Raw genomic sequence first — 16782 nt, forward strand, 5'->3', positions numbered from 1 at the left:
ACATAGCTAACCTGCTAGCCTCCGCGTCGACTCTGGATCCAGTTCACTTTAGAAAATTATGGCTCCTCTCTCCTGGGGTTTTTATTTCATTATTGTGTCCGTAAATCAAGATATGAACATTAATAACAGACAAATCAGGACTTTTCATTCCCCGAGCTCACTCCACGAGCGTTAGCAACAGGTTTGATGCTAAACCAGCGGTGCAGGCGGGAAGGGGCATTACCTTCATCAACCTCGCTCCGGATTGGCTCTTTGGTTGCTATGATACTCGCGGTCAGAAATCCAAATATGAAACTCGGCTCCAAATTAGCCGCTATAACTGCTAGCCTCAATGAGCTTCATTTGACCGGAATCAAATCAATCAATAAATCAATAAACAGACCTATACAATCTGGTAGCTTTTCTCTACTACATAATTCCATATATCCTGCTTCATATATTTGATGTTTTTTGTATGTGTACATGTATAAAAGTGCGTAGAAAGTAAAAAAAATAACGTAAACATTGAACGAGAGGGTGTGTCCAAACTTTTGACTGGTTGTGTAGATGAAATTAAGAGAGAAACTGCCAAGAAAATGTAATTTATTTCAAAACATGCACACAAACGCTTTAAAATAGGCTGATCCGTTACAATTTAATACTGAATCGATGAATTACAATTACAATTTTAGTGATTAAACGTTATGATTTGCGTAGTAAAAGTAAAGTCGATGTGTTATTCTTCATCCGCCTCTTTCAGGCTCTTCTCGGTCGCCTCTATCGTTTCTAGAATCCACGGCACGTAGTTCTTCACTTTGGTGTAGTAACCCCTGAACTCCGTCATGTGACAAGCCGGTCCCCACGACACGATCCCCAAGAGTCGATGCGGTCTCTCATTCGCCCCTAGTTTTGGCACGAAAAATGGACCCCCGCTATCTTTTTCACAGCTGTCTCTGCCGTCCGCCCCAGCACAAAACATGTTATCGGTGTAACGTATCGCTCCGTTGTTGGGCGTATTTCGACACGTTGCCTCTGAAATCACTAGAATCGGTGCATGTTTCAACTTCTGAGCAACGAGCCCTCTACCGCTAGCTTCCCTCACACCAAATCCTGCAATTGTCCCCACGTCATTCTCCATAAGTGTCGTGTTCTTTTCTGGCAAACAGATTGGACTTATGTGAGCCCCAAGTTCAACCCTGGACGTGAATCGGATCAGTGCGATATCGTTGTCGAAGTTGGTACGAGAGTTTGAAGCGATCCCTTTTACGTAGCCGGGATGAAGGATGACTTTCTGACTTCTCAACTCCACAAAAACTGGACTTTTGCCATCCACCATGCCGCCGTACCAGAGCAGGTTGGCTTCTTCAAACCCGTCCACCACATGTGCGGCGGTCACAGCCCAGCGGTCACTGATCAGAGACGCTCCTCCTCTTCTGGGCTCCTTGATCAGCAGGTACCAGGGTATGTGTCCCAGCTTTGCCGACTCACCCCCGAGAATCCTGGCTGTGCTTCGAGGAGAGGATTGGGGTCTGCCGCACACTGAAATACCAGAAAGACGAAAGATTATGAAGACTGAACAACCTGCCCTGCCCATCGACTCCACGAGAGACTCAAGCGGAGAGGAAAGGAAATAATACATAAATAATAAAATATAAAGTTTATGCTTATAGGGCACTTCTGAACCATATTCTAAACCTGCGGCTCGTTCACATCGCTCAAATGTCGTACCACGTGTCCGCTCTAACCAATCAGAAAGTGGGCTTAGCTAGAGCGGACATAGTGTGTAGCCGATGCGAACGATTAAAAAGCGTTTTTTAAGACAACAGACAGATTTGGAAAGTTTACGATCTGAAAATACGTAAAAATCCCCACAAAATCCCACCTTTGTGAAAGCTGTAGGTGCCCTGTCCACCGAACACCAGCAGTTTGTGATAGCTATGAGAATTTTTTTGTTATAGTACCAACTCAAGACAGTTTTAAGGGAGCAATACAATATCCAGTTATTTTATAGATCCATGGATAGGGCCAGACTGTGCAGCAATCACAGAGCAGCACTGAGGTTTGTGTGGAACCAAAGGTGAACCAGAACAAACATAACGACGCCGACACGTGAACTTTTGTTTGCGTAAATTATGAGCGTATTAAAAATAAACCATCAGCCTTTTCAGCAGGTTTCAAAAATGCTTTTACTTTTCAGTCCAGTTAAAAAAAACTCAAGTAGTAAAAAGTATTAAAAATTAACTTAAGTAAAGTACAGATACCTTAAAATGATGGTTGATACTTTTACTTTGTTATGTTCCACCACTAAATAAACAATAAATGCTGTAATTTGATGCTCCGCTAATGAAATACCTTCAGTGCATTTTGGCAGCTGTGTGTTGCCATCAGATGAAATCCATTTCCCATCGGGGCCACAAGTGTAAGTGTCTAGAAAGAATGAAAAACATTTATTAGATTATTTATTTCACTGAGAAAGTAGAGAGCTAGCCAGCGCAGATGATGTCATAATCTCAGATGGTGCAAGGGCCTATGGGAGATTTACTGGTTTTGAAAGAATTAATCTAAACCAGGGGCGTCAAACTCATTTTCACAGAGGATCAACAAAATGGCTGCTCTCAAAGGGCCAGATATAACTTTAACACCGTATAAATGTAACTAAATGCAATGTAAAATAAATGCAACAACTTTTTAATCTTGTCAATTAATGGTTTCTATATTTATTACAGATATTGCATATGGATTTACATAGATATGGACAAAAATGGCTGTGTAACTGTGTATCTCCTGATATTTTAAGACAGTCAGACCTTTTAATTTACCTTGTCACGGGCCACATAAAATCACATGGGGGGCCGCATTTGGTCCACGGGCCTTGAGTTTGACACATGTGATCTAAACTATAAATCCACAAATATTGAACGTTATCATTATGTGTTTGGGAAAGGCTCCACAAACCTGCCATATTTATCTTTCTGAAGCTATTTTGAATGACTAATTTCACGTGTTAATTTATACTGACAGAGAAGACGTTGAACTTTGTGCCAGTTTTTGTTTCATGTGGACAGTAATAACAGAAATATTAACCGAGGACACAGAACGCTATGGTGGAATCGGCTGTTTAACTGTCAGATAAAAGATTTGTTCACCTGGTTTATAGTTAATATCGTTGTAATTAGTGGGCCATGACAAAAGACGAAGTTTAAATCTGTGAACTGAGACATAATTTTTCACAGATCAGACCCAAAGCAAACAAAAAGAAACAAAAATAGAACAATAGGTGGGCCATTAAAGGTTGAATAGGGCCATTAAAGCATGAAACTGGACACAATAGCAGTTTACTCCTGCAACGATTTGTCCAGTTGACAGATTTAAACTTCGTCTTTTGCTGCGGATCAGACCTGGACGACTGAGGGACGACACAGACATCTACTGAGCCGTGAGACAAAAACTGACACAAAGTTTAACATCTTGTCCCTCAACACAAATAAACAAAAGTTCAGTTTTGTTTTCACCAAAGCTTCAGAAAGTGGTGCCATTATTCTATTAAAAAAGGTGTTTTGTTGTCAGTTGTAACGACTTTAAACCGTAAGATTAATATGGCAAATTTGTGGAGCCGATCCCAAACAAATAATGAAAAACATTCAACATTTGTGAAGGATAAGTTTCATGCAAAAAAAGTAATCTTCCATAGAGTTATATAAGCCTCCATCTGAAATTATAACATTAAAATCCAGAACCTGCATGTAAACGGTGCATTTAGTTGGTTGTTATGTGTCGTTTGTGTTGCTTGTGTTGCTCGTGTTGCTCGTGTTGCTCTTACCGTCTCCTTGGAGCTCGTAGAACGGTGAACTGCAGTTAAACTTGACTTGGCTTTGATACAGAGTCTGGGGCCTGTCTGATCCCACCACAACGAGGATGTCGCCCCTGGGGATTTGAGGCTGGCCACAGTTCACAGCTACAAGAGAAAACTGACATTAAACACTAAAAGGTGCACTGTGTAACTTCTCTGGTGGAAGGTTCTCCATTTGCTTGTTTCCATGGACTGTCTGTCTATTCTAGCATTTATAACAGGTGCTTTTATTAGAAAAAGAAAAAATCTCTTCCATCAGCTGGACAAAAGTTTTAGATTGAAGACGCATAGCAAAATCTTATATCTGTCTGAAGGGAGGAGCTTATCTATTTCTTTATTTATTTAGTAGTTTATTTGAAAGGGACAATGTGCAAAAAACATTAAAGATGCCCTGCACCAGATTAAAGCTGAAGCTCGTTTCCATCTTTAGTCCCTGAGCAGGTGAGAAATACAATCAAATTTAAGCAATATAATACAATACAATACAATATAAAATGTAAGCAATTTAATCAATACACACTCACGCACTATAAAATAAGACTTGGAGGAACAATATACAAATACACAATAGAATAAATATTTACAAGTCAAGAGTGCAATGTGCAATACAATACAATGTAGTGCCATGTAATGTTATGTAATGTTGTAACACAATAGGTTTGGTAATCTGAGCTAACTACACTGAAACTGTAAACAGCTATTGTCTCCAGTTTCAGCCTTAATGATCCTATTCAACCGTTAATGGCCCTCCTTTTGTTCTTTTTGTTTTCTTTGGGTCTGAGGATTGTCTTTTCTAACAAAAATAGCTTCTTTAACTCTCCTCTCAAACCATTTCTTTTCTCTGGCTCAGATCTGGACCTCTCTCTCTTCAAAGGAGCGGTTAGTGTCTTAGAGATGTAGATGTAGATGTACAGCAGACTGTGGTCCTGAGCTGCTCTTGTGACGGTGTTGGTTCATTCTCTGATGGAGTTTGTGTGAGAGTAAGTCGGACTCACGTTGGCAGGTGTAGTGAGGACTCCAGTTTCCTGAGCTCTGACACGTCGTCTCGTATTCGTTTGCTATTCTTCTGCTTTTGCGATCGGTCTGCAGCTGTGAAGAAGACACTTTTGATTGTTTTTTCTTTTAAATATTACATTAAAAACACTTGATATTACTGATAATGGAACAGAAAATGGAGCAACACCTAAAGATAATATAATAAATGTGTAACGTGAAGCAAGAATATCATCCGTGCAGTAGTTTTATATTGTAAGATGGTTGTTTAAAGAGACACTATGAAACTTTTCTGGTGTTGGGTCTGCCATTGAAGATGCTGCCCAGCCTGGAATGTTCCGCAGTAAGGCATTAAACGGGTATTTCTTGCATATAGTGAAGTTTTTCTAGTAGTTTTTCTTACGCAACGATACCTTGAATTTACCGTGAGTGGGATCATCTGTTTGTCTGACCTGGTTGCGTCACCTGCTTGTCTCCATGGAGATGAATAAGCGTAATGCCATACTGCGGAACATGTCAGGAAGACTACGCACCCATAAACATCCATAGTGACAACAAGCATGGAAAAGTTACAGTGCACTTTAAAAAAAAAGGTAGTTTCTTGAAGTAATTTGATTTTTTTTTTTTTCTTGTTTTTTCATCTCAAAGAATAATTCCCAGATGTTTTATATTTAGTCCAAACTTGACTTACCACGTTGACAAAGTGTCCCAGGTCACAGGTCACAGTCACCGTCTGTCCCGTGCTGTACTCTGCCGTGTGCGGCTTCACGCTGGAGTGTGGACTGATCCCAGAGACACAAACCTTATCTGTAAAAATATGTAAAAAAAAAAAAAAAATTAAAGTATTTTGGGGAAACTGCTTCTCAAGATGTAAATGTGAGAGTAACTGTGAGGATGTAACGTCTGAGTTATAATCTGACGTTGCTGTAATTTGAAGGAAAAACTCCATGATGCCTAAAATTAAGAAAAATGTAATCATACCTGAAGTAGCAGAGTAAGAAAAACAAATGTGCAGATCATTTAATATTGTTCAAATTCAAAAACTTAGTCACAGTGGAAAGAGTAGCCACAACTTTTACTCAAGTAAGAGTACTGTTACTACTCCAAACGGGGTTCTGTTTAGCTGCATGTGACTGAAATTGTTTTTATTCTGCCTCTTCTCTTTTAATGTTAATTTTATGGTGACTATTTATGTTTTGATTTGTGTGATTTTAATGTCTTTCTTATTCTGTAAAACACTTTGAATTACTTTGTGAATAAATTTGTACTATACAGATAAACTTGCCTTGCCTACTGTTACTTCAAACTAAATAGTACTCCAGTAGGAATACAATGAAGTACAAGTTCTTCTACTCAAGTAAATGTGCATTTAGTTTAACGAGTGTGAAATATTTCTGTGCATGTTTTAAATGAGCTTTTGTCACCTGCAGTGGTGAAGCTGAGAGAGAAGCCTTGGTTGGTGCCGTAGCCGTCGGTCTCAAAGTGGATTTTGAGCTGGTGTGAGTAGGTCTGGAGGGGGGAGGGCGGGGCCGACCTCCCACAGAAGGGCCCCAGGGTGCCGTAGTGAGTCTCAATCTGAACATCAAAACATTAAATTAAGCATTAGTCACAGGCTTTAATGTTCAAACAGTTCTTTATGTTCTGTCAAAGTTAAGGTCGGAGGATCGATTCTCACTCGTTGTGTCCTTAGGCGAGACACGTCACCTGGTCTGAATGTGGTGTATGTGTGAATGATTGGTGAAGGTCGGAGGGGCCGATGGCACAGATTGGCAGCCTCTCCTCCGTCAGATGTAGCTTAGAATCAGCGAGTGTGGAGTGAATGAATAATGACAACAGTGTATCGCTTTGAGAGGTTTTGACGAGCCTGTAAAACATATCACTTATGCAAGACTTTATTTATTAATTAAAGTATTTATTATTATTATTATTATAACTATTATTATTATTATTATTTATGTGTTTATTAATATTTTATTATAATTGTTTATTATTATTATTTTTAATTAATTAATTGATTTATTTATTTGTGTATTATTTATTATTATTATTATTTTATTATTATTATTATGAGAGATAATCACTTTTAGTATTTTGTGTTTTTTTTAAAATACCACAGATTTGACAAGTGGCTTTTGTTCAGTTTGTGATGGGGCCGAACTAGAAGCACTTTATTCAGAACAAAATAGTTAGAATAGCTGTTGTAAAAGAAGAACTGGAGGGAGCAACAGTTTCAATATCGTTCATCATCATTTTTCACTCTTTCTTTGTTCCTTTTTCTGGGTTGTCATAGCAGTTCATTTGTTAAGCAGTTGCACCACCCTAAAATGTCATTAGAAACTGAATTTACTGCAGAGTTGTACTAAAGTGTTGTGCCCTTTAGCTTTACTCTACAGACATAGTGCTGTGTTAGACGTTTTCTAATCACTTCACTCTGATTGCATGCTTACTCTTGCTGTTCTTTAACGTTGCAACACTGTAATTTCCCCATTGTGGGTCAAATAAAGTTTAATATGAAGTTTTATCTTATCCTGATGCATATTGTCCTGTGGTTGCTCACTCGCAGACTGTCCAGACACGCTCCCTCTGCGTCCTGCTCCAGGTCAAAGGGCTGGTGGAAGCTGAGCTGAAGCTGGAGGTGAGGCTCCACAGACAGAGTGGACACGCAGTGACTGTTCTCGGGGTAAAGACCAGGCCACGAGGGGCTGGACACACGGCCTTGAGTCTGACCGGACAGATCCTCACTGCAGCTCACTGTGAGACGAGGAAACGCAACATCACAACATCACAGAAAGAAGTTATTAGGCAATTAATGGTACGTTACTGACTTTACTGGAATGTTCTCACTACTAGTCAAAAGTTTGGACTCTCATTCAATGTTTTTTTTAATTTATTTTTACTACTTTCTACTACTACTTTTCTCATTTTTAGATACAAAGCAAGATATATGGAGTTATGTAGTAAAGAAAAAGCCAAATAACATTATAAATATTTCTTAACAAAGCAAAGGAAGGCTATTTTGAGGATTTGAAAATAAAATATATTTCAAAAATTAGTAGAGTTTTCCATATATGTTATTTAATATATTTGATGTCTTGTTGTGTCTATATAAAATGCAGAAAGCTGTTAAAAAAAAACAAAAAAACATTGAATGAGTAAGTGCAACTGTTGGCATCTATTTTGCATTTATTCAGATACTTATTGCTCAAAAAAATGTTTCTTCTTGCTCAACCTTGGACTTCTCTTCTGCTTTTGCTTTGTCTTTTAAAACCCCACTCACCGTTTACAGTTTGTGGAACCAATATTTGCATTTTCGTGTCAGTTTGTCTTATAGAAACTGAAATACAAACTTGAATTGTGAAAAGTCGTCAAAATCACGGCTGTAACAAAAAGCTGAAACTCATGACTCATGTTCTGACAGTGAATGACAGGCAGGAAAATGAGGTTTATGTGGGTTTCTGATCATTTATTTTTAACAGATTCTTTTTCCAGACCAAGGTTTTGTTTGTTTTAATGTCTGACAGTATCGACAGCTTACTTAGCGCTTTTCAGACGCCAGTGAAATCATACAGAAACTCAGGAAACTACTATTTACAATATGTGAAATGTCATTCAAAAGTGGGGGTTGATCTGGCGGGGAGCAGGAAGCTGGGTGCGGGCGGTGCGGTGGGGCAGACGAGGCGGACGGAGCCGGGGAACGGGGCGTGCTGAGACGGGGACAGGGCGAACTGAACCAAGACAGGGAGCAAGGTGCGGAGCGGGGTCCAGAGACGTGAGATGTAGGGAACAAGATGAGACAAGACAATATCAGGACAGGAACGAAGCCGGGAGCGCAGGAGCCGGGAGGAACCAGGGAACGGGATGTTGACACGCGGACGATCTGGCACCGAGCAGGATGTAGATACGCAGACGATCCGGCGATGAGCGGTAGGCGAGGTGCAGGGCAGGGTCCCGAGACATGGAGTGCAGAGACAAGACAAGACTGGACCACGCGGATGATCTGGCCCCCGAGCAGGATGCAGACAGGTAGACGATCTGGCCCTAAGTGTCTGGTCCTGGCTCCTCTTATGATTGTGCTGATGGGCTGCAGGAGCGCACGGGACGAGCCAGGAGCTCAGCCCAGCTCTGGCAGGTGAGGGAGGGGAAGAGCAGGACAGGAGGCAAAACATGGGGAAGGAATCGTGCGGATCGTGACAGTATTTTTGTGGAGATTCTGGTTCCTCCCACACACACCTGCAACTAATCATCAATCAAGCTGCACCTGTGACGACAGAAGGACTGAGGATCCGACACTCAGCTCCAGATCGTCCGCGTATCCACAGTGGTACTGTTGTGCTTGGCTCTGTGTACTTCGCGTTTATGATCCCAGTACTCAGTCCGTTATTCCTCATTCTTTGCCAGATCCTGCTCTTTGTAACCACTCCCCGCCTCCGACCCAGCTCTCCACAACTGGTACGACCACCCCAGCCTCTAACCCTGCGACCCACGACCTGCTCCAAGACAACGGCTCACGACTCTGCTCTCAACTGTCCGCTCTGTCTGCCTTCATTCACATTACCGTGTTATAAATAAACTGTGTCCAAACGTTTACCCGAGTCTGAATCTTCGGTCCCCTTGTCAGTTGTTATGACAGAAGCATACAAGGGGCATCCAGTACACGAGAAAACGAACATAGCAACTCAAATCGACCATTTCTGAACATTGTAAAAGAGAGAACACCGTTATGGACTTGAACGGAGCAAATATCATTGGGACAGAGGACAACGAACAGGGAACGAAGTCAAGAAACGTGCGCACGGGACTTTAAACCGAGACGAGGGGCCTTTTTACTGTCGCACACCTGAAGAATTCCTGACCTGAAGAAGTCAAACAGCAGATGGCGCTGTCGTTCTGCCTCAAACAGTAGAGAAACAGCTCCAAAATCTGTTTAAATCAGCTGTACGGACACGTCGCAGCAACATCATGTGACCACTCTGAGGCGCTAGTGAGCAAAACTGTCCAAAGTGTCAGGGATGAAAACAAACTAAACCTCAGTCTGGGAAAATAAACTATTAAAATGAATTACAAACAGACTTAACCAATCACAGTGAAGTGTGCGCCCTCAGAGGGAAGTAGAATTTTATTTTTTGTGCAATTTGACTCACGTCGTCGCTTCTGTTTTTTCAATTCCTGTTTATTACATTTAGACATTTAATTTGGCGTACTTTTGGATGTTTTATAGCTATGTCCTCAACAATATTTCCGCTGTTATTGCGATTCAGTCTGGAACCATTAAAGTTCTTATATTACGCAAAATTTAATCTTTTGAGCTTTAAGCCATGTTAGAATATCGTTATTTCCTCAAAAACAGACCTGGAGTTGTGTTTTGTTTGATTCACACATGTTTGACTAACACTTTATTATTAGTTTGTAACATCTCCAAAGCTCAAAATGCGACGTTCCACCTCTTGATGTCATGAAGTGGTAGTTTTCAAGTTAACGGCTCATTTTTACCTCATGTTCTGAAGAGATTGGCAATTCCTGATTCTAGTGAAGGTGTGTGGAGTTTAAAAACTGATGACATCACAAGGTGGAACAGAGTGTTTGAGAGAAGAACTCAGCTTAAATATGCAGGTTTGTGTGAATGAAACAAAAAAAGCACAACTCCAGGTCTGTTTGTGACGAAGAAACAACATTAGAACATCAGAAAACGGCGTCATACGAGCTCTTTAATATCTGAGACAAGAATTAACTGCTCAACTTTCACTTTTTAGGCCATGAAACTTACAACTTGCAAATTGTGTGTTTGATCGGTGCGTCGTTACCTGCGCAAGTGTGGTTGTCTCCGTCTAAGTTGTAACCATGGCGACAGGAGCAGTAATATCCTCCGATGAAGTTATGACAGAACTGAGAGCATCTATTGTCCGGGTCCTCGCACTCGTCATAATCTGTCAAAAAGTCGAAACAATATAAAGAGTTTGAATATACAGTACTTGTTATTTGAACTACTACTATGGATTTGAAGTTTTGAATATTTAAAATGGAGTATGAGGGTCTATATTTACATTTTGTTTATTGTAAAATAGTTTAAACTTAACACATTCTGCTCGTCTTCATAGTGAGAAAAATCACTTCTTTACATGTTCTTTCTGTTTTAGAGTCTGAAATGTAAAAATAAACTGTACAGAACTGTGGGCGGGGATAGGGGGTAGATGAAAACTGATATTTCCTGAGCACTCGAGTCTCAAATGAAGGATAATGCAGGATTACTACTCAAAATAAAACTGCGTAGCGACCAGATTTTCAAAATTCAAAACTCGGACATCTCAGGTTGGGATCATAGACTGTTTATATAAATGGACGTAGCTAACCTGCTAGCTGCTGTGTTCCAAATACGAAGTGATCATGTGGCACTTCCAGCTCCATCGACTCTGGCTTCACTTCACTTTCTGTTGAAAAACTGTGTCCTCTCTCTGTACCTGCTGCTGTCAGACTCATTTTGGTCTTAAATGTTCGTATTAACCCTCTACATCAGGGGTGTCAAACACATTTTCACCAAGGGCCACATCAGCAAAATGGCTGCCCTCAAAGGGCCAGACATAAAATAACTCTAACTACTTTTTTTTAACTTGTTAATTAACTGTTTCTGTATTTATTACTTATTCAAGTTACAGATATTGTATATGCATTTGCCAAGATGTAAAAATATAACTGTGTAACTGCGTATCTCCTGATAAAATTATATTTTAAGATCATCATACCTTTTAATTCATCCTGTGGAGGGCCACATAAAATGATGTGGAGGGCCACATTTGGCCCGCGGGCCTTGAGTTTGACACCTGTGCTCTACATGATCCTGGGGTTTTTATATTTAGCTATGTTTTTTCCTTTTTTTTTTTTTTTTTTTTTTTTTTTTATTTTTTTTTTTTTTTTTTTTTTTTTTTTATTTTTTTTTTTTTGTTTTTTAATTTTTTTTTTATTTATTTTTTTTTGGGAGGTTTTTTTCTTATTTTTTTTTAACTTTTTTTGTTATTTTGAGTTGGGTTTTTTTTTTTGGTTTTTTTTTCATTTTGGTCTTAAATGTTTGTTTTAACCCTCTACATGATCCTGGGGTATTTATTTCACTATTGTGTCTGTAAATCAAGATATGAACATTAATAACAGACAAATCAGGCGCCTTCTTTCCCCGAGGTCGCTCCCGCTAGCGTTAGCAACAGGTTTGATTGACAGCGTTGCTAAGGAAGGGGATTTGCCTTGAACAGCCTCGCTCTTGATTGGCTGTTTGGTCCAATTCAATCCAAATACGCAAATCTGCTTCAAATTAGCCGCTATAACTGCTCTAGCCTTGATGAGTTTCATTTGACTGGAGCTGAACGCTGTGGGCGACGTCACACTCACTTAGTCAACGTCTTTATACAGTCTACGATGAGGATGGTTGGTATAAATAATTCTCCATTCTTGACTCACTTCACTCGGTGTATAACTATATAACCTGAGGGACTTGTGTCGGTGCAATAAAGTACGTTTTTTTCTGCCTTTTCCTGCCATTTTCAAGCAGGATTTTCTCTATTTTGGCTAAACAAATGACAATATATTCCTCTCTTTACTGTTGGCAGGGATCAGATTCGTCAAAAACAGGGAAATCTGGGATATTTCTTGAATAAACCTGTGGCAAATCAATGGTTTTGGATAAATCTGTTGGGACAGGGGACACGGGGCTCAAAACTGGGACTGTCTCAGCTAAATGAGACTAATGATAAGAAATATCCATTATGACATGATCAAAAGCTCTAAAACGTCAATTTTGCTTAATATTTTTCCCTTAAAAATAATAAATAATGTGGTTTTTTTGTTTGTTTCACACCTTGTATGGTGTAGAAGCCTCTGAAGCCGGAGTGTCGCTGGTTGTTGGAGAAGTCCGAGTAGAAGGAGACGTTGAGACATCCTCCAGGAGCAGACGAGAGCGATGGATTCACTGACCTCTGCAGCTCCTCAAAGCCCACAGTACCACACAGGACGGAGATTAAGTTTCCATTTGAATACACCTGGACGGAAAGAACCAACAGGTACGCAATGTTTTATTTTTATTTTATTTTTGTTATACTGCAGAAACATAATATCTAGTCCAATGAGGTTCATCTGGTTTTCCGTAAATTTATTTGAACAGATTCTTGTTTCAGTGAAGCGAACAAACTAAACCTATAACAATAATAATATAATATGTAGTCTGGGTTAAAGAAACTCTACTGTAACTTCTTCTGGCACCTGCTCGTCTCCATGGAGATGTTGTTGTTCAAAAGGTTCAACAGTGTGGCATTAAATTGATCTTTTTCCATGGTAAAAAGCAGATGACGCCAAACAAAAACAACCTTTAACTGAAATAGCGGCAAGAAAGATTAGTTGAATATCGCACTGTGGAACATTCCAAGTCAGTCAATAGCATCTCCATGGAGACCAGCAGATGGCAGACCAGTCCACGCCACCAGAAAAGTTACATACAGCGTCTTTTAAACAGATTTTGAATTCAGAATATTACTCTTGAATCTTGTGTTGTTTTTAAATGCGTTGATTGGGATTCGAGTCAAAATAAGTTTAAAATGAACCACAAAAGTTCAGAATGTGCAACTTTTCTGCCACTTACTTATGTCCATTTTATTGCAGTGTGTAGAATATTTCATAGTACAGTATTTCCTGGTTTGTCGCGGGGGTTCCGTTCTAAAAATAACCCGCAATAGGCGAAATCCGAGAAGTATCAGCTTTATTTTTTACATTATTCTCTCTGTTTTTGTCTGTAAAACCCCTCACCACACACTTTATACACTTTTCTCACACAGGCGTTAACATTTTCTCACATTTCTCTCTCGTTTAAACTCTCTCAAAGTTCAAACCTTCGTAGGCGTCTTTGTCGGTGCAGAACGTTTCATCGACATCGTGGGTTTTGTCGGTGGAGAAAACAAATCACAAACGTACAGCACTTCAGAGTCACACTGCGATCCAACGTTTATGTAAATTTGGACAACTGTCTACGGTCCCTTAGCCAATCAGGACACAGAACACAATGCACGTTCATACACTGTAAAAAAGCATGAAAATTGCACCCAAAAAAATCCACAAAACAGCGAAACTGCGAAGGGGACAACTGTATGGCGTTAAACATATTCATCTCCCATTTTCTCTCCGCAGATCTGACCAGTAACAGGGCTTGGGGCATCAGCTGTTTGCCTCCGTGTAGCTGGACAAGTTTAATACCGAACTGCGGAAACATCTAGGCACAACAATAACATCTCCATGGCGACAAGCAGGTGGCAGGCGTACCACCTTAAAAATGATTAAACGTTCCCTTAACCAAATCAAAAACGAGATTAGTATCCTGACTTTTTCTAATTGTATTTATATTTTGATTGTATTACATGACGTAGATATTTCTGAAGTATTTGTACCTTCACCGCGTCGTTCTCACAGTTCAGGCTGTCCTCCAGGTCCAGGTGGGTGAGCTGGATGGAGAGGGCGTGTCCTTTGGGTGCACACCTGCTCCAGTTCAGGCTGGTGTGAGGGGGGTAACCTCGGGGGTATCCTGGAGACTCCACCCACCCCAGCAGAGACGAGGCGCCCCGCGGACACAGCGCCACCACCAGGAGACTGGGAAGAACATGCATTTGATGTCTTTAAATTTGGTAAGAAAGAATACGGGGGGAAAATAACTTTACTCTCGCAAGATAAAGTTGATTGACCTAAAAATGGATGGAAGTTTTGGTTATTTTAGAGATTTTACAGAAGTTTACATATTTCACTGTATAAAAGACGCATTCGCTTTTTTTTCTCACTGTCTGACATGAAATCAGACTAAACCTTTCCTGTTTTAGGTCAATTAGGATTAACAAAATTATTTCTATTTGTGAAATGCCAGAATAATGAGAGATTATTCTGAGATTTATTTATTTTTTTACACAATTTTTCATGATTTTCTTCCAAGTCAGACGTTTACATACAGTGAGACTAGACTATGACTTTAAACAATTTGTGAAAACCCAGGTGATGATGTCATGCCTGTGGAAGCTTCTGTTAATCAGAGACACACCTGTGGATGTATTTGAAGTCAAACCTGAAAAAAACACACACGCTTTTTTGTGTAACAACATGAGAAAGTCAAAAGAAATCATCCAAGAGAACTGTGGACAAGTCTGGTTCATCCTTGGTGCAGTTTCCAGACGCCTGAAGGTGCCACGTTCATCTATTCAAGTATAAAGACCATGAGAATGTCCAAAATCACACCGCTCAGGAAGGAGACGGGTTCTGTGTCCCAGAGATGAACGAGCTTTGGTCCAAAATGTGCAGATCAACCCAAGAACAAAAGCAAAAGACATCGTGAAGACGCCGCTGAAGCTGTAAGATTGTGTCATTATCCACAGTGAAACGAGGACTGTACCGACATGGGCTGAAAGGACACGCTGCAGGAAGAAGACATTACTCCAAAAGAAACTGAAAAAAGTCAGATTACAGTTTGCAAATGCACAGGGACGAAGACTTTCATTTTTGGAGACATGTCCTGTGGTTTGACGAAGCTAAAATTGAACTGTTTGGCCATAAAGAGCATGACATCCCCACTGTGAAACACGGGAATAGCAGAAAATAAATGTCTAAAAAAAAATCCTTGTTTCATTATTCTGGCATTTAGCAAATAGAAATAATTTTGTTAATCATAATCAACCTAAAACAGGAAAAGTTTAGTCTGAAATCACGTCAGGCAGTGAGAAAAAAAAGCGTATGTGTCTTTTTATGTGTCTGTAAACGTCTGGTTTCAGCTGTATTTTCACTTTCTTATTTAACTTGTTCCAACACAAAATTAATCTGTCAAATGAAGATAAGTTAAATTAAGTTAAAGCTAAAACTTAAACTGACTTTAAGCACTTGGAACTGAGCAACGAAAGAGAATTATTATGGAACATCCAAGCAAAATAATAAGGTTTTCGTGACACGACCAGGACAGATTTAATGAAGGTTTTATAAGATCGAGTCAGTCGTGCTCAAACTAAGAATATAATACTGTTTTTTTAATATTTTTGCTGTTCATATGGTAAAAGTAAACGTAATCACGCACCTTAATCTCCACATTGCGTTCGTCTTCAAGTCTCTTCACAAATAATCTCTTCTTCCTCTTCTCCTTTTTATCCATTTCGATTTCACATTCCCCTGTTCCCCCCTCGACCGCTCCACAATCTGCAGACACAGCCGTTTTTACACTCTATTTTTGGCGTGTTTTGCATCTTCGCAGTAACACGACAATCTGTCTCACTCTTAATCTGGATTAAAAAAGGCTCTTGAATTCAGATTATTATTTTTATTATTATTTAGTTTTGTGTAAATTTGACGAGTTTAAAGGGCACGTCTTACTCTATTTCCAGATGTTTTAATGTAGTTTCCTCATCATAAACAGACCTGGAGTTGTGTTTTTGTTTCATTCACACATGTTTAACACACAGACCCTGCATATTTAGACTGAGAAAACGCTCTGTTCCACCTTGTGATGTCATCATGTGGTAAAACAGGAAGTGCTCCGCTGCGTTTTTAAACTCCACGCACCTTCATTTCGAGAATAATTTGGATAATTTCAGCTCTTGAGTTGCCATTTTCTTCTGAACTAAAGGTAATGAAGGAGCTGTTAACTTGAACACTACCACCTGATGACATCACAAGGTGGAACAGAGCGTTTTGAGCTTTGGAAATGTTACAGACTAATAATAAAAAGTCACTTAAACATGCGTGAGTGAAACAAAACACAACTCCAGGTACGTTTTGCAGACATAACAACATTAGAACATGACTTAAAACTCTAAAACGTCATATAAGAGCTTTAATTGAAGGTTAAAAGTGCAGTATTACTGGTAAGATCTGTGGATAGGCAACCCCGCTCACCGTTAAGAATATATAGAGCAGTAAAAACACCAGTAAATGAATTCACGCAAGACAAATCTGCAAAACAATAA

At 39.7% G+C, this 16782-nt stretch overlaps 1 protein-coding gene across 2 annotated transcripts; it reads right to left on the minus strand.

Moving 5' to 3' along the window:
• Window positions 1–566: 566 nt before the first annotated feature.
• Window positions 567–15951, minus strand: LOC117384379 (complement C1s subcomponent-like). Of its 2 annotated transcripts, none has more exons than XM_033981687.2 (11): window positions 15897–15951; window positions 14239–14437; window positions 12663–12843; window positions 10624–10746; window positions 7380–7573; window positions 6247–6397; window positions 5514–5629; window positions 4825–4918; window positions 3800–3934; window positions 2332–2406; window positions 567–1518 (listed from the first exon to the last, which is right to left on the minus strand). In XM_033981687.2, exons 1-11 carry the CDS (start codon window positions 15908–15910, stop codon window positions 716–718), a joined length of 2085 nt encoding a protein of 694 aa, XP_033837578.1. In that variant the 5' UTR covers window positions 15911–15951; the 3' UTR covers window positions 567–715. The 2 variants fall into 2 exon arrangements, with proteins under 2 accessions (XP_033837578.1, XP_055083651.1); XM_055227676.1 differs by having other exon boundaries at window positions 573–1518; window positions 4825–4912.
• Window positions 15952–16782: the final 831 nt, after the last annotated feature.

Source organism: Periophthalmus magnuspinnatus, chromosome 16 (assembly GCF_009829125.3).
Source record: "Periophthalmus magnuspinnatus isolate fPerMag1 chromosome 16, fPerMag1.2.pri, whole genome shotgun sequence".
Taxonomy (NCBI): Eukaryota; Metazoa; Chordata; class Actinopteri; order Gobiiformes; family Gobiidae; genus Periophthalmus; species Periophthalmus magnuspinnatus.